The sequence below is a fragment of the Centruroides vittatus genome, unplaced genomic scaffold (assembly GCF_030686945.1).
Source record: "Centruroides vittatus isolate TY-2023 unplaced genomic scaffold, ASM3068694v2 scaffold_861, whole genome shotgun sequence".
In the NCBI taxonomy this organism is placed as follows: domain Eukaryota; kingdom Metazoa; phylum Arthropoda; class Arachnida; order Scorpiones; family Buthidae; genus Centruroides; species Centruroides vittatus.
Window position 1 is genome coordinate 7,591,585 of NW_027122718.1, and position 25,610 is coordinate 7,617,194.

Consider the following 25,610-nt stretch of genomic DNA (forward strand, 5'->3'; position numbering starts at 1 on the left):
GTTTGCCATTCGGTCTACTAAAATGCTATCTTCTTAAACAACAGGAGGGACGTTTTTTAGAAACAAAAAGCAGGGGGTAGAAGTCGTTTCTATGTCCTTTACAATGATCCTAATGTAAAGTAGGAATATAAAAGAAAAAATAAAATAAAATAAAGAAAATATTTTATTTCCATCCAATATGGTTTACAGAAAGAGTAAAATCGCTGAACCGTATTCTACAAATCCTACTAAATCCGAGACCGCGACTTGGTAATGGTGTTTTCCTGTAGCGTGGTACATCATGGGGGATATCTAGCAGGACTTACTGTTCCATTAAGTTTGAATCCCACGGGGTAGAATTCTCTACTTTCCCACTAAGTTTCCGACGATGGCAGAAAGAGAAACGGTACCGTTAATTCGAAAATAATTGATGTAAACGAAGTAGTTTTAAGAGGAAACAACATTTTCTCCCCCATAACCATTAATTTTTCCGTAATCGGTGATTAGCAAAACTTTCGTTAATCACACGTAGTCGGGTCAAGGTTATATACAGATATATGTAGCCTCTGGAGAATGAAATCGTATATAAGTTGCAGTCCAATGAGCTAGAAGCTGTCACGTATGGAAAGGGAGGAGACAATAGCTGCTCCGAAAGTAGGTCAGTAGTTTCGATCTCTCAAACCACTGATGGATTGCCAATAACCGCAGGTTTATATTGGCCAACATTCCATCAATTGTACAGATGGAGAAACAGTCTTTAATAAACCAGACTTTAATGCTCTCTAAGTGAATGATATTCGAAAAACTAGACGATATTTTCCGTAGAGAATTTTGGATATACTTACGCATTAATACACTAGACATAAATCTGTTTAAATATAGCCGAAGATATTCAAAATAGTTACATTTAGTCGCAACATTTGCACGCACTACTGATGCCACAACGGCTCATTCATGGCAGTAATTTGCAATAAATGTCAGAACAAGCACTTCCAGCAATTTAAGACGTTATTATGACCAGCATCACGCACTAATTCAAGCTATACTTGATTGTTTTTATGCTTTCTACACCCATTTTCGAGAATATAAAACCAAAGAAGAATCCATTTTGTTTCTTTTCTTTTTTCTTGCAACAGATACAAAACCTTTAATAATATCGTGGAAATTGATTTATCTGTACAAAGATTTAACAATTTTCGATTAACAACGTACCGAAATACAATATCCGCCACCAAAAAATGGAAAAGGGGAACAAAAAAATGTGTTTAATATTAGGTCTGCTCGTCTCGACAATCGATTATCATCTGCCAAATCATCGCATCTCCATAAAGTTTGGCTTGTGTCAATAAGTAATATTAGGAAGTTACTTTATGAAAATCGCAAAATTGAATTTCCAATCATAATGTTTAATTTTATAGAATAAGTAATTTTAAAGTATAATAAATGATAATAAATCAAGTGCTTTCGTGTGATGGAAAAATTGATTTATTGCATTTTTTGCCTGGAAATTTTCCGTTTCCACCCCTCGCTCCCCCATGCAATTTACATTACGTACGTAATGGTATTGTTCTCGGCAGATTGCTTTATAGCACGCAAATGAAGAGAATTTTCTCTTTCTTCTCTACGAGAATTTCGAGTGTGTGTCTACTAACCTATTGAAGCATAAATCTGTGCTTTCAAACACTAATCATTAAATGCTTAATGTCGCTTGTTAACTCGTACTTTAGGTCTTTTCATTTAATGTTTACTTCTCTTAACACGCACGTTAATAGCCTTTAAGAGTAAAAAACTTTCCAGAAAATATACAAAATAAAGAATCAAGTCTTTTTAAAAAGTATTGATGTAAGCTTCTAACTTATTTATTAAATCTAGGAGTGAAGAGTAAAAATCAATGTAACAAGAGGTTCACTTTTAAACAAATTATATATTAATAAAAAAAAGAGAGAGAGAGAGAGAGATTTCGTATAAAATATAGCTACACGCAAACAATAGTCACGTTCTATTCGCGTAGTGTTTAAAAATTCTCAGGTTATCAAATTAAATTGTTCTTTTCTGTATATAAAGCGAACGAATCGACACGGAAAACTCTGTTCTACCACTTGATACATAGAGATTTCGCGGAGGTTAAAGGTCAAAAACATCAGAAGAGTAGACAAATTTGTTGTTGTAAACCGAAGGGGTGGCGGGAGGCCACCAAAAGAGGCGCCATCTAGGTATAAGATATAGAATCATGCGACTGATATTTAAGTCTCGAGAGAATTTTCCACATCTAAGATGCAAATCGATCTTAACTAAGTATGCAAAGATAAAGCGATTATCATAATTAGCTTGAAAGCTTTCGAGTTAATGCAATCAATAGAAAAATATAAGCAAACTAAAATGAAGTGTGTACTCTTACAGATATTAATAGAAATAATAGAAGATCGATTTAAAAATTTAAAAGAAAGAAAGAAAATAAAAACTATCATTCTGACAAGAATTATTATATATAGTGTTTATATAAGTCGATGTGGTAAGTGCGAAACATTTTCTTCAGGAAATTAGTGCACCTGGTCCACGTCGATAAGTCGCTCCCAACTTCCGGGATATTGTATTATTTGAAGGTTGTATCTTTTACTTGTGAATTATATCCTTATACAGATTCTGCTATTAGAATATATTTGAAGTAATGCATTTTGTAATTAACCTGTGAATAATTTATAAAAAAAGAATTCTGACTCACAGTAATAAATGTTTCAGAAGTAAAAAGCTAAATTCATATCGCCTCGAGGGATTCACCTGTACTAGAAAATTGTACAGATACCAATATATTCACCCCTTTTTTTTGTATACAAAAACTTGATGATAGTAATAATAGAGTTAATGGAATTTTAGTTTTTTGTGTGTTATTTACAACTAGTGAAGATTTATTTATTTATTACTATTTGTGTTACTATTAAACAATAGAAAAACTATTGTTACACTAAATAATTTAAAGTGATAAATCGCTATTGTTAAACTGCGAAGGACAAAACTAGTTCATTACGAAGCTAGTATGTTAAACCTTATTAGAGTAAGGATCTTAACCCCTTTATGGTTGCGAAATTCTCTCCTGGCAGGAAGTTAATGAGAAGTTTACACAAAAGTCCTCAAGGTTAATGGAAATAGTATCCTGCTCTTGGAAGTAACTGGCCTTAGCCCCAGGTAAAGCTTATATCTCACGTGGCGAAAGTCATTAGCTGCACAAATACGTTCGGATCGTTACAATTGGACAGGAGGGGCACACTCCCGTTGTTCTTTCTTTACGACTCACTCACCCAAAAATACCTAAATTCCGTATACCCTATACGAGAACGAGTCAAACAATGTTGGAAATAAGCCACACAAGAAAAACGACTTACCTGGCTTAAATAGGTAAAACCATACTTCCTGGCTAACTCTTTAGCAACTTCTTCACCTCCGCTGACTCGTACGACGAACTGATCGGTGTAAATAACACTTAAAGCAATTGTTAATGTGGATAGACTAAGAAGTAGACGAAGAATAAAAAACCGAAAGTCCGTGTAACACATAGTAGCTGTCACTGTTACAACCATGGGCCAGCTTTACAACTAGAGCTGGCCAGACGTACGCTCCCACAAGCCACACTGTCTGTAGTCATTTGAAAATTCGTCATATATTCCTAGAACATCCCACTCTAACATCCATTCAGTTACACGTATCCAACTCGCTCTGTCTGCGACGACTCTCGTAGCCACGCCACTCTATTACGAAACAAAACACAACCTGTTCATAAACCGCTGTTTCGTATTCGCCTTCCACAATGGTTTCGACCAATGGCGCGGTTTTCGATTTCTTACAGCCTCACACATTAATTTCATTCCTCGTCCAATAAATGTTTCGCTTTCATTCACACCGGGTAATTTACACTTTATTTAAATTTCTCTCCGCCCCGTTGCCTACCGTAAATACCTATTTGTGTATAAAGTTTGATTTTTTTTTTTTTTTTCCATTCTTTTAAATGACTTTTAAGGTTTATTTTTATGCGGGGGGAAGTTTTAAATGCCTCTCGCGTGTCGTGAGAAATTATACTTAAAGGTTTTTTTTTTTTTTTTTTAAACGATTTCTAACGCTCGAAATCTGATTGCATTCTGTGCAAATTTCCCTTATCTGGGTGCTACTTATGGTACACGAGTAGAACCCTTGTTGCAAAATGTACCTTTATTTACATCATGGCTACCGTGTACAAAGAATATCAATGAGAAGAGGAAACGAAGAATACATTACGGGCGCTCCCATTTGTACTTTTAAGGGATGACGGTGATTAGAGGAGGGAAGGGAGATGGTCGGCAGCTATCATGGACGAAGATTACTTTCAACTAATTGTGTTGATGGCAAACCGAATCTGCATAGAAAATTACGATTTTCTTAATTAACTCTTATAAAATTATCACATCTTCCGAATAAAAAAACAGGGGGGGAGAGAAATTTGTTCAATTTATGAATAATTTTTAATCGGATTTTTAAATGAATAAAATTAAGAATATCGTCGTAATTAAAGTGATACGAATAATAATAATAATAAAGAAATTCGTTATTAAAATGTCATCTTGGATTGACATTTTAGTAATCGTCGAATGTTTTTTTTTTCTTTATTTCCTCCGTTCTTTTATCCGATAAATTTGCATAGATATTAATTATCCGCTGATCTTTTGGATCGTATAAAAGCAATTAAAATATAAAATGATTAAGTTGTTTAAAGTCTCGAATTCATTATTTATCTCTTAAATAACTGTCGACATTTTAAATTCGCTTTATTAAGTCACTATGAATTCTTTTGGGTTAATGTTACCTATGGTTCCAAGATGGCGGCTCGTCTGATTCCAGCAAGGAAACAGTGGGGACGCACGTTCTAACCTAACCTAACCTATTCTAATAAATTACCGTAATTATTACCAACAAAATTATTAGAATAGGTTAGGTTAGGTTAGAACGTGCGTCCCCACTGTTTCCTTGCTGGAATCAGACGAGCCGCCATCTTGGAACCATAGGTAACATTAACCTTATTTTGATACGCAATAGGCTACACGATAAACAATATTAATTTTTTTTTTTTTAATTCTTCGAATTAGCACGAAGCGTATGCAATAACGTGCATTCGTACACGCCATTTATATTATTATAATCGTATGCATTAGTAAGAGTAAATTTAATTAAAATAGTATGCAGTAGACTCGAATTAACACCTCTCATATATTAATACAGTGTGTATTAACATATAATTTGACTTAATTTTTCATTCGGAAGGCGAATAAGGAAGAGAAATTGTCGCGTATAATATCCACGCAATCCAATTAAAATTGCAAGTATGACATTTCGATAATTGCTTTTCCAAATTTTGCCTTAGTTTTAAAGATTTTTTTTAGAAATTTTATTCGTGTTTTTCTTACGAAATTATGATTAAAAAAGACTTCAAAACACCGAGAGAAAGTAAGAATAGATTTAGACATTCGTTATAGATTTATTACAGTTATTACTCGGAATTGATAAAAGAAAAAGACAGAGAAAGGAGTAAATAAACAAAGAAAACAGATGCTTACAAAAGAACTAAATAGAAAAGTTAGAAGTCATCTAGAAAAAGATCGAGAGCTATAATAGTAAATGGATATAATGAAAAAGTCCTGGGAAGAATTTTTTATTTGTGGTGAGAATTTAGACTGAAGTGTTTCCATGTTCGAAAGCAATTTATTGAATTGTTCGATGACTCGTTTGATCTCTTTTAAAAAAATAAAAGATAAAGATGATTTGCAAAGCAATATATATATATATATATAGGCCTATATATCGAAAGATATTCTATCCGAAAAACGAACTTTAGTATGAAGAATAAATAAGCCATAAATACAGTGTACCTATTTGACTAAACTAAATACATATTTTAAGAGTTTATATTCAAATCTACTCGTCATCTATATAAAATAATTAAATATTTATTTACATTTAATACAATAAAATGGATTTTAATTGAAATCTTTTCCTGTATTTTAAAGGGGCGATAATAATAATAATAGAAGTTAAAATACATTTTTTTTATATATTAGATTCATAGATTAACCATTGAAAAAAGAAATTTATGTATATAAAATTACTTTTTATTGAAGCCATTGATTAATACTTACAATATTGATCAATGGTACAATATTGTAAACTAACAGTGATCAATGATTCAATGCTACTGTATCAAGTTTTTTAAACTTGAAGAGATGATTAGGTTTTTAATACGAAACCTTCCGTCTTTAAAATAGCGATAGGAAAAAAAAAATTGATTGTTATATTGCATGTTTTAAACAGAAATTACAGGTATGTAAATTTTATACTTGTTATCTATCATATGTCTGACATGTTTTCTTAATATTTTATGACATATTATCTCGATTTTTGTAGTTATTTCCGTGTTATCATCTCTTTTTAAATGGAAGGTATAGGCTGTCTCCATCGGGTTTCCCGATGATTCATTCGGAAGAATAGAAAAATAACGATACAGTTTATGATACTAGTACGAAAGAAAGAGTAAAAACTAATAGTTGTTTTCGAATTTTAGAGAATTCTTAACAGATCTGAACGAATGCAGTTAGATGCAATGCCCATTTCCACTTGGCCGATTCTGTCGTGGTGCGTTAGATCTGGGAGTTAGAAGTGTCGAACGGGAATCGATCCTGAACTCTCCTTGATGGTAAAGTTGAGAAATTTTTGGGGTTAAATGCACGCAAACATTAAACTAAATATAAAAATCCTTGCAATTTTCCACGATATTTCAATTAATTTCTATAATTGCAACACCATTAAATAATACGGGGGCTTTTGTATTAATATCATTTTGGCATTAAAGCTCTCTCGACTTTTATGAATTTTATATCTTTTCGAATACATTATATTAAATTTTTAAAATATTAAAAATAAATTATATAAAGTTACAAAACTAATTTCTAATCGAGGAATTTGAAGTAATTTAGAGGAAGAAAATCCCCGTGACTTAAAGTATGAAATTTTCAATATATAAACATTGTAGTTTCTAGTATATCGATAAAAATATTGGTTTGAAATTCCTTTATCGTTTTCTAACAAATGGACGTTTATCGATTACATAAACGAATCTGCGAGCATTTTACGATATAAAATAATTTTATAATATTTAAAACGTGATTGAAAAATCATAAAATTTTTACTTTATTATGTTTATATATATATATTTTTTTAAAAGAAAATTTAATTCGAATGCTATTAAAACTTTTCACAAACTTCAAAATATTCGAGTCAATAATTTTCTTTTTAAGAATTCACTGCTCGCTAAGGTCATCAAGTTCAGTAACCATCCATCATCCTTGTGATATTCATCATCGTGTGAAGCTGGCCAGTTGATAAGGTTTATTCTAGTTTTCGTTGACACGTTATTGCCTTTATCTCATAATATACAGTATATATAACCTATATATCAGCAAAGCTTACAAATAACGTTTCTTTTCCGTTCAAGCATTCCAAATACGATACGAAAATTCATTAATTATTCTAATTAAGACGTTTTATCACACTCGTTAATTTAAATATTAATTCGAGAACACTTTTTTTTTTTCTACAATGTAATACGTAAACCATTTAAAGTGCCGCTGTTAAAAAATAAATAGTTAAAAAAGGAAAACTTGTTTATGCAATGGTCAATTGTTTTATATTTCCTTCTACTTTTACGGCTTTGATTTTTTTTAATGTATTTTTATTACTTTTTTTCTAGTGTGAAACACAGTCAATGAACTCATTCACTTTTTATACGGTAAAAGGAAGAAATGCTATTGAATCTAAATTATTAAATACTAAAAAAAAAAAAAATTGTTGAAAACTTTATAAAGTAAAATACATAAAAGTAAAAATATTTATTGGAGGATATTTTATTGAAAAAGAGACTTGGAAATGGTTGAATAAATGCCCAAAGGAAGGATCGTGTACTTAATGGATCAAGGAATGCAATACTCATTTGGGAAAAAGAGCTATTTTCTTAATAGTACAAAGGAATCCACGTTATATCGATTTTCACAAATTTACCAGAAAAGTTTTGCTCATTAGTCGATGTTGAAATTTTAATTAAGTTCCAATTTGAATTGATGTGTGGTGCGAGTTAAAAATCGAATCATTCGTATAAAGAAACAATTATCTTTACTTTTCGATCGATAAGATTATGCCATCAAACAATTATCTTCTTTCTCTATATAATTTATACATTGCAATTTAGGAATTTAGGAAAAAAGAAGAAGAAGAAGAAGAAGAAGAAAAAATTAAATTAAAAAGCCAATAAAAAGTCATTTAAATATGGCGAAACATGCGAAATAAATATGATTTACTCACTTTTGAATATTAGTCCGAGCTGAATTTTCACATAAATTTGTAGAAATATCTAATGTTTATTGATTATATAATATGAGATATATATATATATATATATATATTAAGATAAAGAAATGTACATAAACACACTTAAAAACTGGTTTGATGATGTGTTTACTTGGTAAAGAATATCTCTTGCATGCAATATAATCCTCCCATTAGCGAAAGGATTTGTACAGTACAGTACATCGAGTTTTTCATTGATACACGTATCAAGCCAGAAGCTACAACCGATTCTCATAGTTTTGTTATTTCTAAATCATTAATTCTTTCCTCAAGGCTGAAGAAGTATGTTTTACTCTTTTCAAAAGGATAAAAGTTTAATCGTGTTAGTTTTGTTCTCATTCGTTTCCATTTTGTAAAGAAAAATAATTGATTAATGTAATGTAATATATATATATATATATAAGATGTTTATCAAGAATTTATGAACCAGAAATTCTGATTTAGATATTATTCATTTGTCGATATCCTTAATTTAAATTAGTCCTTGAAATTCTATTGTTTGCAGGAAACAATTTCCATTGTTTCCATTGCGTGATACGTAAACAAAATTTTTTAAAATAATTTTGCGGATTTTTCTTTTACAAAAATGACAATAATTTAATTTTATTTTGACTGAAAAAGAATAAATATATTTAATTAAATTTGAAAATTTTATATTAATTCTTTTACCTCTTTTTAATGAATTTTATTTGTACTTATTGGAATGTAAATTTATATAATTTATAATTCGATACAAAAGAAAATTAATATAAAAAATTATATATAAATTCATTTTATTTTTTTTTAATAAAAAAACATATCGAATTAAATATCCACGAGAAATTAATAATTTTTATAATTAAAAAACTTTTTTAATCAATTAAAATGAATTTAAAAAGTTTGTTAAATTTTAATTAAATTCGTCAATTTTTTTATGCTTTTTTATATAACGTTTAAGAATATCTTTTTTTATAAAAATACATTTTTTCCCCCTAGTTTTATTTTCTTTTTATATTTGTTGATAAGTTCTGTGAATAAATAAATAAATACGTCGAAAGTATTTATGTAATAACATAAATTATGCTTTATGATCCATTATTGATTCACAAAGGAATTTGAAAAATCTAAAATATGATATTTATGTAATTAAGAAAGTACTGTATATAAATCTAAACAAAATCCCCCCCAAAATTATATTAAATTAATAAATAATCCTTTATAACATCTGTAAAATATTATCTTTTTTTAATATGGAGATATTTAAAGAAGGAACATCATTTATTATATTTTTAACGTTTAAATAATAATATAATAAAGTTTATTATTATTTTTTTTACTTAAAATACATACCTTTTTTTGTTTTTTTTTTCTATTGAGTTTCAGCTTAAAGCAAGGCTTGAGATTAAAAATAGTTCCATAAATGGATGAGCTGTAGAGTGTCTGTACTACAGAAAATTCAAAAATATAAATTTTAAAGTCTTAAATTGTAATGTTATTGATTTATTTTCATGTGTATTAACAATGTAATCGTGTTAAGATAGAAGGAAAAATGAAATTTATCCGAAATTTCCAAAGAAAAAACATTACCTATCGATCACGCTTCATCAGGAACTGAGCGTATTATTTATCTTTTTACTGAGTTTAAATGAATTTTATTTAATGAATTATTTCGGTATTTTTAAATATAAATAAGTAAAAGATAATTTAGTTAAGTTTTGTAAATATACTTTGTAAAATTTAATGATTTATAAACCCATTTTTCGACAAGAATAATTTGGATTTTTCTTCATAACTCTAGTCAAAATATTACATTTTATAGCTACAACAACGTAATATTTAAGAAGAAGTATTGTCTACACTGTTTATAAATAGTAGATCTATATGTTAGACTTATAATATATTTAACATATTTTTTATTATTAATAAAAGAATAGGATACATGCGAAGTTCGTTGAACGTTAAGAATAATTTATAATAAACATATCTTTCAGGCGCCAAGTTTTTTTTTCTTTTTTTTTTACAAATAAAGTATTAAAATATTCTTTAGGAAACAAATTTATTAGCAACATTAAATTATTTCATTAATTACGAATACATTATTATAGTTAAACACCAAGTATTTAAAAAAAATTTCCTTTTGTTTAATGCATTTTTCAATCTCCTTTATTAAAAGTAATTGCGTGAAAAGTTTAATATTCATCACGTTTAATTTCTAATTTTGCTAATTTTATCTTGTAGAATTAAATTTTTTAAAACTGTTGACACGAAATTGTTTAAATTATGAGCTAAATTACTAAATCATTAAACGAATTACATAAAGTCCAAATGCAAATGGTACCATTACTAAAATAGCAATTTACAACACTATTAAATTTTTAAAATGTTTATTTTTTATTTATTTTCTAATATCTATTAAATATTTATATTTTTTAGTATTCTCCAGATGACCAAAAATTGAAAATAAAATTCAAAAAACTTTCAAATATCTTTATTTCCCTCCCCCCTTGTCTCACCACTCGCATCATTTTTTTTTTTTAATTACTTTTAATAAATTATTCGAAAAGAATTTTGCGAGAATTAGTAAACAGCATTCGATTCTGTAGCGAATAAATTATTTAGCACTCTTTTACTATTCGACACTTTCACGTATTGAATATTTTAAAATTGCAACAATATGCAGCGTACATAATTTATATAATAACCAGTACTACAATTTTCACGATAAATAACTAGGTAATAACTAATATAAGTTGTTGATATTGTTATAAATAAACAATAGCCAAAGTAAAATCGTTCTATATAAGCGAGCAAAAAGCATGATTTACACAGAAAATAACGATATTTAATTCTCAGTAGGATCCGAACCCACGCTTAAAGTACAGTAGAGTCTCGATAGTTCGAGTCCCTACCACCTATAAGCCAAAGTATACCCGAAATCACATAATTGGGTAATTCAAATCGAGTGTGTGACGAGACACAATACACTGAAATCGTAAGCACACCCAAAAGGTTTAAGATCAGTTTTCAATTTATTGAATTTGTGAAATGATATGGTTTCCAGATATGCCCAGTTACGGTTGCCAATTGTCCTGGTATTGTACAGGACATCCTGTATTTTAAGTGCAATATACTATTATTATTATCATTATTGCCTATCAACTCGAACTACTATTGAAACTCTACTGTATTTGCTATATTGGTACTAAGACATAGTGCCAAATTCTGGAAATTGTTTATACAGATAGAAGCTATTATATACAGCAAAATTTAGCAAATTATCTTAATTTTAATTATATATATATATATATATTTATTTATTTAAAAAATGTAATAATAAAAAACTGATTATAATACTACTCAGGTATGGCAATAAAAGACTATTCGACTCAGTGCATTGGAATGATCGAAACAATATATAATTAGGATTAAAATTTTAAAAAATATTTTTAAAACTTCTCGAATTCACGACACATCGGTATGCTCGACCTACTTTTTAGTGCTTTTTATAGATTTAACATACAAAAAAAAAAAATAATATCCGTTCTTATTTAAATCTATACTCGTTGCAATTGCAAGACTCGCGTATATGAACTATTAATTTGCTATTTTTACATATTAAAATAATTTATTATATTTTAATAAAATTTTTATAAGTGTAAAACATTAAAATAAACTAGGATTACTTCGAAGAAATAAATTATTTCATCTGGTATTTTAATAATAATCTTCCATAATTAATAAATAATTTTTTTTTTTTTTTTTTCCTAAAAATTAAATCGTTAGATGTATACATTAATCATTTAAAAAGAAAAAAAAAAGTAATTTAACGAAATGTCGTGTATTCGGAGCAACATAAACATTTAAAAAAACAAGTTAAAATTACATTTCGTGAAAGAATTAAAAAAAATAAAAGTAATTTTATCACGTTAATTGAAATGCAATATTCTTTATCTGACGTTTTACTTTTCAATTGTCATATTAAATCCACTTAACGACTTTTGATTACAATTATAATGATAAGATTTATTTATTTTTTAATCTGTTAAGTAAATAAAATAACTATTTAAAAATATATATATATATTTTTAAATTAAAGCAATTCCCTTTCCTATTTTTCATCAAATAACAAAGCATTAAAATGGGGGGGGAAGAAAAATAAATAAATTAAAAAAGTGAAAAGTAATAACCATTATAATTATTCAATAATTCTACGGCAACCTTTTTGTTGTTCTGTTAGAATGTCGTGTTCTTCAACATGTTTGTATATTTTGTTTGCGATACAGGATGTCAATAATTTGTAGAGTGTTGGGAGACATGTAATTGGTCTGTATTGTGTGGGGTCTGTGGTATTGTTGTTTTTAGGTTTCATGTAGGTGATGCCCTGAGTAAGAAAATTTGGCATGTCTTGTGGATTGATGATGATGTGTGTTAGGTGTTTAGCTAGTTCCTGGTGCAGTGATGTGAACTTTTTGTACCAGAAATTGTGAATGTTGTCTACACCAGGTGTCTTCCAGTTGTGTGTTCTGTTAACAGTGTATTGGAAATCATGTATGCTTATTTCAACACAGAGCATAGTTGGTATGTTGTGTAAGTTTTTGTTCTCCTCCTCAATCCAGCCTGCTTCAGCATTGTGCGTGACAGCACTGGACCAAAGAGAAGACCAATATGTTGTGAGTTCTTCTTCTGTTGGTGTGCCACTGTGCTGTGTATCAGTGTTTGCTTTGTTATTAATTTGTCTGTAAAAGAGTTTTTCATTGTTTGTAAATAATTTATTTTGTTGTTTTCGTAGTGTACATGTTTTGTATCGTTTGAGTCTACGTGCTTTGGCAGCAAGTTTTTGTTTTAGTGTATCAATGTATTCTGTAATGTGTGTGTTGTGATGTTCATGTTTTGTATGCGTTTTTATTTTCTTAAAAATGTTTTTGAGCTGTTTCCTTAATTTGGGTGTTATGTTGTTTTTAGTGTATTGTGTCAGCCTGCCTAATTGCTGTCTAATGTCATTTATTTGTGTTTCTATTCTTCTCTGCCAGGCAGGCTTGTGATAGAATTGTGTTTTCTGTGTATTTGTCTGTGATTGTATTTTCAGTCCATGGTGTGTCACTACTGTGACTGCCCCAGCATAAACTAATGTATGAATGTCTGCGAGTGTAGAAATTGAATGAATGTAGTGTGGTAGTAAGTGAGTGTTTACATAATTTAGTGTTTTTCCTACTTCCTTCGACGTGTTGATTTTTGGTATTCGTGGTCTTTGTGTGGGATCTGTGCCTGTATATTTAGTGAGTGTTTCCTGAAATATAAGTGAGAGCGTATTAACTAAATCCATGTCTATGTTATCAGTGATGGATGAGGAAGTGTCTGTAGTATCATTAGTGGTAATTGTTGTATGTGTGTTATTATCAATGCTTGTTGCTGGATTATCCTGACAGGTTACATGATCTTCATTAATGTTAGATGTTTCTGTCTGTTGATGTATTTGATCAGCAACCTGTTGTTTGATAAGTTCAAGTGTTGTTTGTGGAATAAGGTTGTTGTGTATAATTGTTCTTTTTGATCAACAACCCTTTGTTCGGTGACAGTGAGATGAGGATACTGTTGTGTGAATCTATGGTGTAGTTGTTGTCTGTATGCTGTCATGTTTGTTTCGAGTTTTGTGATGGTGTAATAAGTACGGATGATAAACTCGTTCATTTCTACTGTCCATTTCATCCGTTGGCGTGGTTTTCCAGCCTTTGTGGTCTGTGGATGCATTGCCACAGAAACACCAAGGCTGGGTTGGTTCCTCACATCTGTTGAGGGCATTGCAGTAGCCATGCTTGGGCCGGTGCTGCTTTCGCCACCGGTAACCAAGGGAGACTGTGGCCTATTTTTCGAACGTGAGCCTCTGCCTAACCCACGAACGCGGACCTTGTTAACCCGGGCGACGTCCGAGCCGGTATCACACTTTGATCTAGTTATTACCATGATGAATATCTCCACAGAATGTGGGTGTGGTCACTCTTAGCTTCATTTCTCCCCATAGACCTTACTGGCATGGGTGTCCCTACCAGGAGCTTATGCTCCAGCCTGCATTGCCCTATGGATCAGTAAAATTACTGGGCTCTCCCACCACGACCAGGTGGTGACCACGGGAGAGTTATTATTATTATTATTATTATTATTATATTAGTGGCACGTGTTAGGAATGAGTAAAGAATGTTAATATTCACTTTATTCATAATAAATAAAATATTTACATCAAAGCATTATACACAATTAAATGTATAATAGAAGAAAATTATATTACTTAATATATTTTTAATTTTTTTTTTTTTAAATTAAACATAGTCTGGAAGCGAATAAGTAAGTCGGTTTGCAATTTTACTCGATTTTTATTTAATAAAAAAAAAAAGAGCATTAAATTTTATATTAAATATTTAATAACATCTTTTATAATAAATTTAAAAACGAACAGCTTACGATCTGCAAAGTTCTCGTGCATTATTCATGGTTGGTCACATTTGTATGTCAAGGTGATTACAAATAAGATATGAGAAATTTGGGCTGTAGCCTCGAGAGTTTTATATTACAGGGTGTAGTCTTTATTTTATTTATTTATTTATTTATTTTTTTCTTTATTCCAGAGTAGAAATTGTTGATACATCTGCAATGACCTTTCCTTATAGAAATCACTCTATTTGCCTTCGACCGCGAGAATTCACGTTGAGATAAACGTAACTAGCGTGTCGTAGTTACTCCCTTCATTCTTTAAATAATTGATGCCGAGGTTATTTTCTTCGCTATAGCTATAAAGGTAAAAGTTTATCTATACAAATTTACAGTTTAAAGTTATCTGTGAAGTTATTCGATAACGTTCTATAAAAAAAAAAAAAAAAAAACTTCGCCCATCCGGATTTTATCTTTGCAATGTTTTTACAATATATTCTATAATAAAAAAGAAGGCTTTTTTTATTACTAAAGAGTGTATATATATATTGTTTAAGCACGCCTGGAAAACATTTATTTATTTTTTTATTAAAATACTATACTATAAACAATATTACCAGATGTGTAGGATACAATGTAATTAATTTATATTTTTATTTAAATTCATATAAGATTAATAAACCGTAATAAAAAGGTCACTCGTCTTGCCCGAATGGTGTAAAATATTACTTCAATTTGACATCATTCTTATGAGAAAGTGTAATGATGACGTCAATTTGTACTGCACTGTACATAATTTAGACAAAATGAATGTAATTAATAATAATAACAACAATAATAATAATAATAACGAGAAAAATAATTTACCAAGAAAGGAATCTCGTAATCGTGATGCTTTACAATTTATTTGAAAATTGGAAAAGAAAGAAAATCAATACAGTGAAGGAAGTAAAAACAAATAAAAAGTTAATAAAGATAGAAAATTCACAATTTAAGAAATGAATAACAATTCGAAGAACTATCTAAAAATTTTGAAAATATATAAAAGTCACTTATTATATTACTCATTTATAAAGACTGTCAAAATCGGTAATGTTCTTCTGTCAAATCAATATCTTCCATGCCACGTCACACTAAAACAATATTTAAAGGCAGCTTTTTTTTTACATTTCGCATTATTTATTACTAAAAAGTATTGGATTGAACAACTGAAAAACTTTCCACTTTCGATTAGAACACGAAAAAAATAAAAATGAAAAGTCTTCAATTCCTCAAAATAATATTTAAACTGAAATCTCAATGAAGAAAATCCTTCCACCTTGACACTAGTTATACTGTATATCTATAGCCTTCATAACGATTCTGCCGCCATCTGTTGACAGAAAATTTGTCGAATTTTGTTAAGAAAAATAATAAAAAGCCTAAAAACGCTCGTTTCTGTTTCCAATATCTGTTTAATTTCATAATATAAATTTTATGCAATTTCATCACTTAAACGATCGGTTTTAATATCAAATATAAAGAAATTATTATAATATCATTTAAAAAAAATAATAATTATTATTATTATTATTAAATTACGTGAATATTTAGCGTGTGTTTTACAATAGAAAATAGAAATTATTACTCATTTTTAATTCAAAAAATTTATGTTAAAACGTCTTAAAATGGAACTCTTCAGTATCTAAAACACGTTTATTGATTATCAGAATTAAAGTTTGTTTAGATTTAATTAAAATTTCAAATATAACGTACAGTACGTACATTATTAACAAACTTCGCTCTAAAAGATGCTTTATTAAAGTATTTAGGTCAAATGACTACAGTTTCATCGGAGAAACCGACTTTTAATGATGAGAAAGAGAAAAAAAAAACTTTAATGAATTTAATTGAAATAAAAATAATAGAATATTTTAGAATTTATTAAAATTTTAAAACTTAGATAATAATTTAATAATTCTGAAAAAGAAATTTAAAAAAAAAAAAAATATTAGCAGAGCGTGGTTTCGATCCACGGACCTCTGGGTTATGGGCCCAGCACGCTTCCACTGCGCCACTCTGCTTCGATCTAAGACCTTTCGTTTTACCTTATAAGTACGTGTTACGTCTCTACCTGTATGTGCACGTGACTTACAACGTAAGCATATAGGTGTGATAACCTCGAAGTTTTCAAGATCCATTAACCATTTTGCACAAAATTTACATCTTATAATGTTTTAAATATTTGATTTAGAGTAATTTATAATAAATTTTCTTATTAATTCTCATATATTTGAATATTGCGTGAATAGGAAATGATTCAACGTCACTTCCGGAATAAATTTTCTGGTTTTTGGGCCGAAAGTGACTCAAACTTCTTAGAAAATTATGCTTATGACGTTAATATGAATGATGTTTTCACTCCTCTTCATTATTCATGAGTAATGGGGCGATAATTTTAGCAATTTTATAGCAGCACGGTAATTAGACCCCCCCAGTGTTATTGCCCAATTGCTTCCCGGAGAAACGTTTCTTATAGTATTTTAGTATCATACATTTTGAATTATATAATACTATCTTTAGTGCTGTAAAATACAGCACTAATAAATTGTATAATCACGTAGAAAATTATGTATTAGTAATAAAGCGTGATCTACTGTGAGTGATTACTAAACACTTGGTTTAACAGTAAAGTGAGCGAATAAGAAATTAAATGTAGGCTCACTTTGTCTATAGTGTACAGTATTGTGCCAATTTGACGTCATTCTTAGTTTTCTTAAGAGAAAATGTGATAATAAAACGTCAATTTGATGTAAAAATGTATATTATTTAAACAAATGGCGCACCAAGAGGGGGATTAAGGAGCCATTAAACGTTCTAAAGTAAAAGGAAAAGTTGGCCATTACTTTATTATTATAAAGTATTTCCATATACGAACATCGATGCATTTATTTTCGTAAGTGTTGTCAAGTAATTTAAACGAATCCCATTAATGATATTTGATCTGTGACATAGGAATGGATCATCCGTTGTCAAATTAAACATCTGACAATTGTAGAGTAAATATTTTCTATATTTTCTGATCTGTAGATCTTAAATGTATGGTGTGACCTTCCATTAATGTTATTCCAAGGATCACCTACCGATTTTTCTCTTTCAAATATAAGATCACTTTGCGTGTTTGTTAAAATAAACTATATAATGTAAATATATACTGTACTTGTATATTTAAAAATAATACGTTCTTAAACCAATATTTAAAACCAATAGCGTATATTTTAAATTAAATAAATCAACTCTGACAAGGACATGATTCCAAAAAACTAGAGGACTTCATCTTGATGATTCCAAAGATCCTCTTCATCTTTGGAATCATCTTGATGATTCCAAAGATGAAGAGGACTTAATCTTGAAGTCCTTCTTCATCTTGATGAAGGACTTCATCTTACTGATCTTCCTGTGAAGATGAAGTCCTCTCGACGAGCCGAGAATCAGAGTGAAGTGTATAATTTTACTAATTCTTAAAAGATGGCGCCAGTTTCATACTTAAAGCTCTCGTTCAAAGATTAAAAGACTTAGACATTTATACAGTTGCATTAGAATACTGGTAAATACCAGAACTATATAATAATGTATTTTATCAACTAAAATCTTATTAATTTTTTTTTTAAATTGCTAATACATTCGAAGTTGTAAACAAACTGTCTTCATTCTAAACCAAACAAGGAGCACTTTCTAACAATAAGTCGATCAAAGAATACATGAAGAAAATCAAAAATACGATATTTTTAAAATATAACTGTTGTTAATATTTTCCTCAAAATGCATTTCAAACAAGAATGAATTTTAGTATTAGAAGAATCACAAATTTTACCCCCGAAAGGTGTTAGATAGATGACCAGTACGACTCTATTGTTAAAGGAAAAGTATGATGTACAGGGGCAAGCCACTACTAATTTGAGATGGAGAGCGTATAATTTAAATAATACTAAAAAATGTACTAAACGTACACACGATAATTCATTTTTTTTAAAGTCAGTAAATGGCACAACTACAATATTTAAAATGAAATGAAGAAACAAGGATGTATGTTTATAAATGATATTATAAATATATTATTAAGATTGATGTAGGTTTATATTCACAAAAATTCAATTGTGCAATCATTATTCCATCAAGAACTATCATCTTCATTGAAATATATATATTAATTTATGGTTTTTTAAATGATATAAATGTGGGATATCCTAATTCCAAAGTTTTAGTAGACTTATCCATCATGGACGTAAGACGTTCCTTCGCTGCTATAATTTTATATCATTTCTACATTTTCGTGTTTCTGTACGTGTGCACAGGTAAGTAGGGATGAAATTTTTATGCTTTTATTTATTATTACAAAAATTTAATTCTATATTTTTCGGTTTGCAGATTCGTCGGACGTTCAACATAAATCTATGATTCAAAAACTTCGTAAAGATTTACTAAAAAATTACGATAAAATCGCTCGTCCCGTATTAGACGACTCGAATGCTACTACATTATATTTTGGTTTAATACCCATTTATCTATCGGAAATAGTAAGATATATTTTGATTTAATGCTTTCGTTTGTTTGATATTAATAAAGTTATAGTTTATGGTAATGACATAGATAGTAAGCTTTTAAATTATTTTTATAAATTTTCTGATAAATGATTTATTTATTACTTCATTAACTATACAGACAGACCATAAAAAGTTCTCGATGTTGCCTGAGTTTCCCATAGCAGATCTTAATGGCCTTCCAGTCTCGAAATTATATAGGGTATTCCAAAGAGAGTTTTACCATTTTAAATTATTGTAATTATGTTAATTACTATCGGAAAACTTTCCAAGTTTCGTATTTTCTCATTGCAATTTCTCAGTGGCACACATCCAATCGATAGTCAAATTATACAGCCGCTATAGTATATTCGTTGCCACTCCTCCGCAGCCGTAGGGGTTGTAGAATTGTGTAGAGCTTCTGAACTTCTTCATATTACTCCTGTTACGTAACGACAATTGATTCCGACTTTGCAAAATGTAAAACACAAAACGCCTGTTTTATTACGGAGTCGCCATTTTTGCTTATGGCACTTCCTAGAGGCAATAGATTTGAATGTAGATGGGAGATGAAACTCAGACAGTTACTCTATCGATCGGTGTACAGTACATTGCATACTTCTCAGGTAATAATTAACGTAATCACAGTAATTTTGAATGGTTGAATTCTTTTGGAAGACATTGTAACTTGTATTTTGTATCGTATCAAATGAACAATATACGTTTTTTCTTTTAATAGAATGAAGAGAAGAATTATATTAAATTAGAAGCTTGGTTACAATTAGTAAGTAACTATTCGTATTTTTATATATTTTATTTTAAATTTGATAAATTAAGAGAAATTTTTTCGTTTGTTTACAAAATTTACTCCCTAGTTTACGTTTTAAGTCTATTCTTTTCAGTATTTTGGTTATAACATTTTAAAAATAACTTAAGACATCGTCTCGATGCGATGGAGAGCAATAGACAGGAGAGAGGAAGATCAGATACAAATCAAAATGGGACTTTATTTTTTTAACTTTTCTGCCCTCTGGGTACTAACGTAGGAGGGTATCATGAGTTCGGAATGGCCCAACAATAGAACTTGACCTAGTCTATGAGGGAAAAACCGCACATGAAAATTTCCTGGGATTTTTCGACTGCTCAGATTCGATCCTGGATTCCTTAGAGTGGTAGGATGACGTCTCTTAGTCCATTGTCTTGTTAGACTAAAAATATTTCCGTTATTGTCATCTCCGGATTATGGATACTTTTAGAGTGGAAAACTTATATTACATAAACCAGTTTCACTAGATACAATGGTTCAGAGTTTAGAGTCTAAAGGAATGCTTATATGCCGATTTTCTCTGCATTTACAACACCTACAAGATGCAATGTTTCTACCGTAGAACGACTACAACTCAGACTTTATCTGACTTCTACACGCGATACTGTATGATGTAATCAATTTATGTCATTTAATAGAAAATCGTTTTTTAGTCCACTGCGGATAAATGTTTGCCAGGCTCGAGGGACACCAATGGCACCTAACATCTCGTGCCCTTGATACTTGCACCGTTAGCAATGCATTTCTACGGCTTTAATCATGTATGATGAAATAATATCTCGAAAGTGAGAACATTTATTGAATGTAGCAGCCAGTTAGTTTGTTTTTCCGACTTAAAGTGAACAGGATATTTGTGTGATCGGTTACTCTAAGACTTGTATTACACCTCATGATTCTGTTAAGTCGTCTGTGAGGGGTCTAGTAGGATAGAAATTCAAATGGAATTCTGATTTGAGGAATCTTTCAGCGAAGAAATTAAAAAGAAAAAGAAGAGGTGGAAAATAGAAGGTACTGTACGTCTGTTTTATGATAAACCAACGAAGATTTGTGAAGATATTCCGAAGTAAATTCCGAGGAATATAACGTTGATTGAAAAAGAAAGAACGAAGCTAACTTTAGGATAAATAAACATGGCATTCCTTGGTAAGGAGAGGAAAGTTTTCTCACTGGTCTGGTTACGGAATTAGGTGAGAAGGTTTCGCCTGACGTAACGATTGTAGATCTGACAAATGTCATTTTACAAGGTAAGAATTATGAAGAGAATTTCGTAAAGGCTATGTTAGATGGGATAATAAGAGGTTTTGAAAAGGAAAATGTCGAGAAAATTAAAAGAGAGCATGCTTACGAGCTGGAAAATATAAGAATAGAGTCAGTTAATAGTAATGATGATATTCAAATGAATATATTGCAAAATCAATATATTCAAAAAATAACGATCATATAGCATATTTTTCATATTACTAAAACTTTTTAGTACTATAGTTTAGTATAATCTTTACTTTTTCAACACCGTAAGTAGTAAGAGAACCTTTTTTTACTCCCATTAGGATTCAGTAGAGCTATAATTAACAATCGAGTAGTAAGGAACGGAGTTCGACATATTCGGACAAGGCATAAAAATTTCTGAGGATTTGATTCTGAATGATCTTCAAAGCGAAAAACCTACCAGTAGCCGAATGGATGAAATTACTGAACACTGAATCGTGGGTTCGAGCTTCCCGGACGGGCTGGCCACGTGGAGTTTTCCGGGTTTTCTTCACGTCAATAACATCTAAATAGGGACCAATTTCCCATAGAAAGTCCTTCCAGGAGGCATCCCCCTAGGCAGATCGTTCACGTGTCGCATTGCCAAAACAAATAAACCAATCTTAGCGAAAAGCTGATAGACTACATTTAAAATTTTTGCATGTTTTCAAAATAAAATCATTTCTTCTTTTTGATTTTTTCTAGACGTGGACCGATCATCATCTTGTGTGGCAACCGGAAAATTATTCGGGAATTGAATTAATGCATTTTGAAGCAAGCGAAATATGGGTACCAGATATATCAATTTATTCCAGGTAAATTATACTGATTATATGCTAATTATTATACAAATTTATGCTCATAATTTAAAATTATTGTGGAATTTCTTTGTAGCTATTTCAATCAAAAACTCTTCCATATAAAAAATTTGCATATGTTTTGAGAGAAAGGCAATATGCCTTTCACAAAAGGTTCGATAATACCTCTATTGGATTTTACTGTTCTTGTTTGGTTTATTGGTATAGGGCAACATGGGCGATCTGCCGAGGGAGGAATGCCCCGGGAAGTCTTTTATGGGAAAATGGATCCTCTTTAGAGAGTAAGTGATCGTCTTTTGGTTTAGTTGAGATTGACCATGAGTATTGACACTGTCATGGCGTCAACATGTACTGTACGTATATATATGGGAGGTCTGCCAATGGCAATGAGTATGGAAAATTTTTCATTGTCGGGTTTTGAGTGATATAAAAAATAAGGTTCCTGTTATGTACAGTGTACTCGTTTATACTCCTAATTTCTGTAGTATGGTATAAAATAAAACGAGGCTTGGGAAAACATGAATTATAATTTGTAAACGGAAAAAAAAAAATGATCCGCTTATCGAAAATGACGATTCTACTCGTACTTTTCAACGTAATCCTCTTGGTTTGCGATGTACTGTACTTGCACTAGTCTGGAAGATTGAGAATTCCGTTCATGGTATAAGGTTCCATTTTACGTTCTGGGTGGAATACAAGATAACATCCATCCATACGTGGCTGCTTGCACTATGGCCAACACCCATAAACTGAAATGGAATCTTATCCCGCATCCTCCATATGGTTTGGACTTTGCACCTTCCGACTATCACTTCGGCTCTGTAAAGCAATATCTGAACGAGTAATGAGAATGTTATTCAAGCTGTCCAGGAGTGGCTACACCTGAAACCACTTCTTCCTGAGCGGCATCTGCAAGCTTCCGGATCGCTAGTTCAAGTGCATCACAAACCAAGAGGGTTATGTTAAAAAGTACGAGTAGAACCTCCAGTTTCGATAAATGGATTACAGTTTTTTGTTCTATCTACAAATTATAATTCACATTTGCTCAAGTCGCGTACATTTTTGTATCAGAAAATTGTTTCCCAAAAATATTGGGGATATGTGTCCTCTATCCCTTGTGGATCGAAACATGGCTAACCTCTGTTGACATTAGTTATTGAAATACAAATATCACTCATCAATGATTTTAATTGATTGAATTCATATATTTCATTTCATTGGAAAATTAATATTAAAACATTACAATATTTACATTTCGTGTTAAAATCATCCACAATAACGATTAACACTAGGATATGTATTGAAATGTAATCCTACATTTTTCTAGGACGTATCCTTCTCCTGAGTTACACTAACCCAGATATATTTGACGTAGTCTTACGTATATTGCATTTAAAGTACTTGATAAATGCTAAATGTTATCATCCATTGCAAACAAGTTGTTTCTTTTTATTATTCATCCTGTTTGCCCAGTACCTTACTGGTTATCTTTTCTTTCTCATTCCTTCTCTCTTCCTTACTTCAGCCTAGACTTTTGAGTAGGCTGTACCCCTGACAATAACAACTGCATTTAAAATTATTCAAATTATTCTTTAAGGAAATGACTAATGACAAATATGGCCTCTCCAATTTAATTTTACTGTTACTAATTCATTACAAATTCTATATTTGATAAGATCTTGGTGGAGTGCTTTTAGTTCAAATAATGAACTGATACAAAACTAGTGCCGCAGCATGTTAAAGCCATCAAGCTTGAGAGAGAGGGAAGACGTTGATCTTGATTACAACAAATAACAATAGCTTTATAATAACTTTTCTAGCATTTTTCTTCCTTTCACAGTGGGCCAATCCACCACTGTCATTAGCTAGTGTCGGAATGAGAGGCGATGCTCGAAGGTAAAAAGGAAAAAGAACAGAGAGAGCAGACAACAAATCGAACTATTCCCTGAGATAAATTAGAGATTCGTGTTGATTAAATTAAGATTTTGCTACAGAAAAGAATAAACAACAATACTAGAGAATTAATATACAAATTCCCATAACTCGGGTTTGTATAATAATAATGATTAAGACAAAAGTTTATCATCTTTTTATTTTTATATCAAACATTTCAAGTATGAAATAATATAATATTAATATTATATTAATAAACAGAATTTTTTGATATTAATGTATTTTATTATATAAATATTTATAGTACGCCCGTGACCGAAATTATGCCGAATGTCGAGACAAGAGTTCTTTCTTTTAATGGAGGAACAATTATATGGGTTCCAACTATAACAATATATTCCTATTGCAAAATTAACTATAAAAATTATCCCAACGATATTCAAGAATGTAACATTACTTTTGGTTCGTGGACTCATCACGGATGGGCCTTAGACTTGGAACTTTCATCAAAGACAATTAATTTAAATGATTTTCATAATACTAATCCTCTTTGGACGTTAATAGATTCGTCTGTAGAGAAGGAAATTAATAGATATACTTGTTGTCCCGAACCTTATCCCAGTATCGTAACAACTTTTACGTTCAAAAGAACACGTTTTTCAGATTACGGTTCGATAATTTGGTGCCCTTCTTTGATTGCTATAATATTTACCTTAATTATGTTTTGGATATCTTTTAATTTACTGTATAAACTCATTTTGGGATGCACATCTGTAATCATTCTAACCGTATCGCTCCTGTGTCTCAGCGAGTTTCGTTCTTCCCCCGTCGCAACTGTTCTATCAGGTTAGAAGCTATCATTTATTCGAATATTTGTTAATTAATAAAAGATTTAATAAACGATTAAACGTGTTTTTCAGCTCAAACAGTTCATTCGACTATGTTTATCGTGGCTTCCGCAATGCTCATGGAGTTCTTCATCGTTAGTTTGAGGTACATTTACGGAATCTTCCGACCACCTTCTGCAGTTATATATTGTCTGTCGGGTATCGTTGGGAAAATCATGTTGATCAAAATTCCCAGAAAATCTTTCGGAATCATTCATAAAACAGAAGAGAATAGAGAATTTATGTCCGAGAATTACAGCGAAGAATGGCTTCTCGTTTCCATTGCGTTAGAAAGAATTTGTTTTTTAATTTATCTTTTAGTTTTTATTGTGCATAAAAGTATATGAATAGTACACACGGCACAACAATTATTAAAATTAAAATCAGATTTATTTCTGTATTGTAAAGTAATATATATATATACAGTAAAATCTGTCAAAAACAGAACCCGAATAAAACGGTATATTACATATAAAAAAAATATGTTAAAAAATACAAAATTTAGTTTGAATCTCTTACAACTGAAATGTCTGTTGAACATATTTGAAATAGCAAATAGACAACTTACGTGTTATTGTATTAT

General features: G+C 30.3%; 2 protein-coding genes across 4 annotated transcripts in view; one reads left to right on the forward strand and one right to left on the reverse strand.

Annotated features, from left to right (window-relative positions):
* The window catches only part of LOC136990085 (proprotein convertase subtilisin/kexin type 4-like), a 41,777-nt gene extending 37,928 nt beyond the window's left edge, over window positions 1–3,849 (reverse strand). Inside the window, exon 1 of one of the 2 annotated variants that reach the window (XM_067288436.1) lies at window positions 3,360–3,849. In XM_067288436.1, the coding sequence (XP_067144537.1) occupies window positions 3,360–3,554 (195 nt within the window). In that variant the 5' untranslated portion in view covers window positions 3,555–3,849. The remainder of the gene's footprint in view (window positions 1–3,359) is intronic. The other variant, XM_067288437.1, reaches the window with a different exon arrangement.
* Window positions 2,957–25,392, forward strand: LOC136990086 (neuronal acetylcholine receptor subunit alpha-7-like). Of its 2 annotated transcripts, none has more exons than XM_067288439.1 (6): window positions 2,957–3,162; window positions 19,207–19,355; window positions 20,098–20,142; window positions 22,135–22,244; window positions 24,445–24,986; window positions 25,061–25,392. In XM_067288439.1, the coding sequence occupies exons 2-6, from the start codon at window positions 19,233–19,235 to the stop codon at window positions 25,372–25,374; spliced, it is 1,134 nt and encodes a 377-aa protein (XP_067144540.1). In that variant the 5' UTR covers window positions 2,957–3,162; window positions 19,207–19,232; the 3' UTR covers window positions 25,375–25,392. The 2 variants fall into 2 exon arrangements, with proteins under 2 accessions (XP_067144540.1, XP_067144539.1); XM_067288438.1 differs by lacking the exon at window positions 2,957–3,162 and adding an exon at window positions 19,055–19,133.
* The last annotated feature ends 218 nt before the right edge of the window (window positions 25,393–25,610 follow it).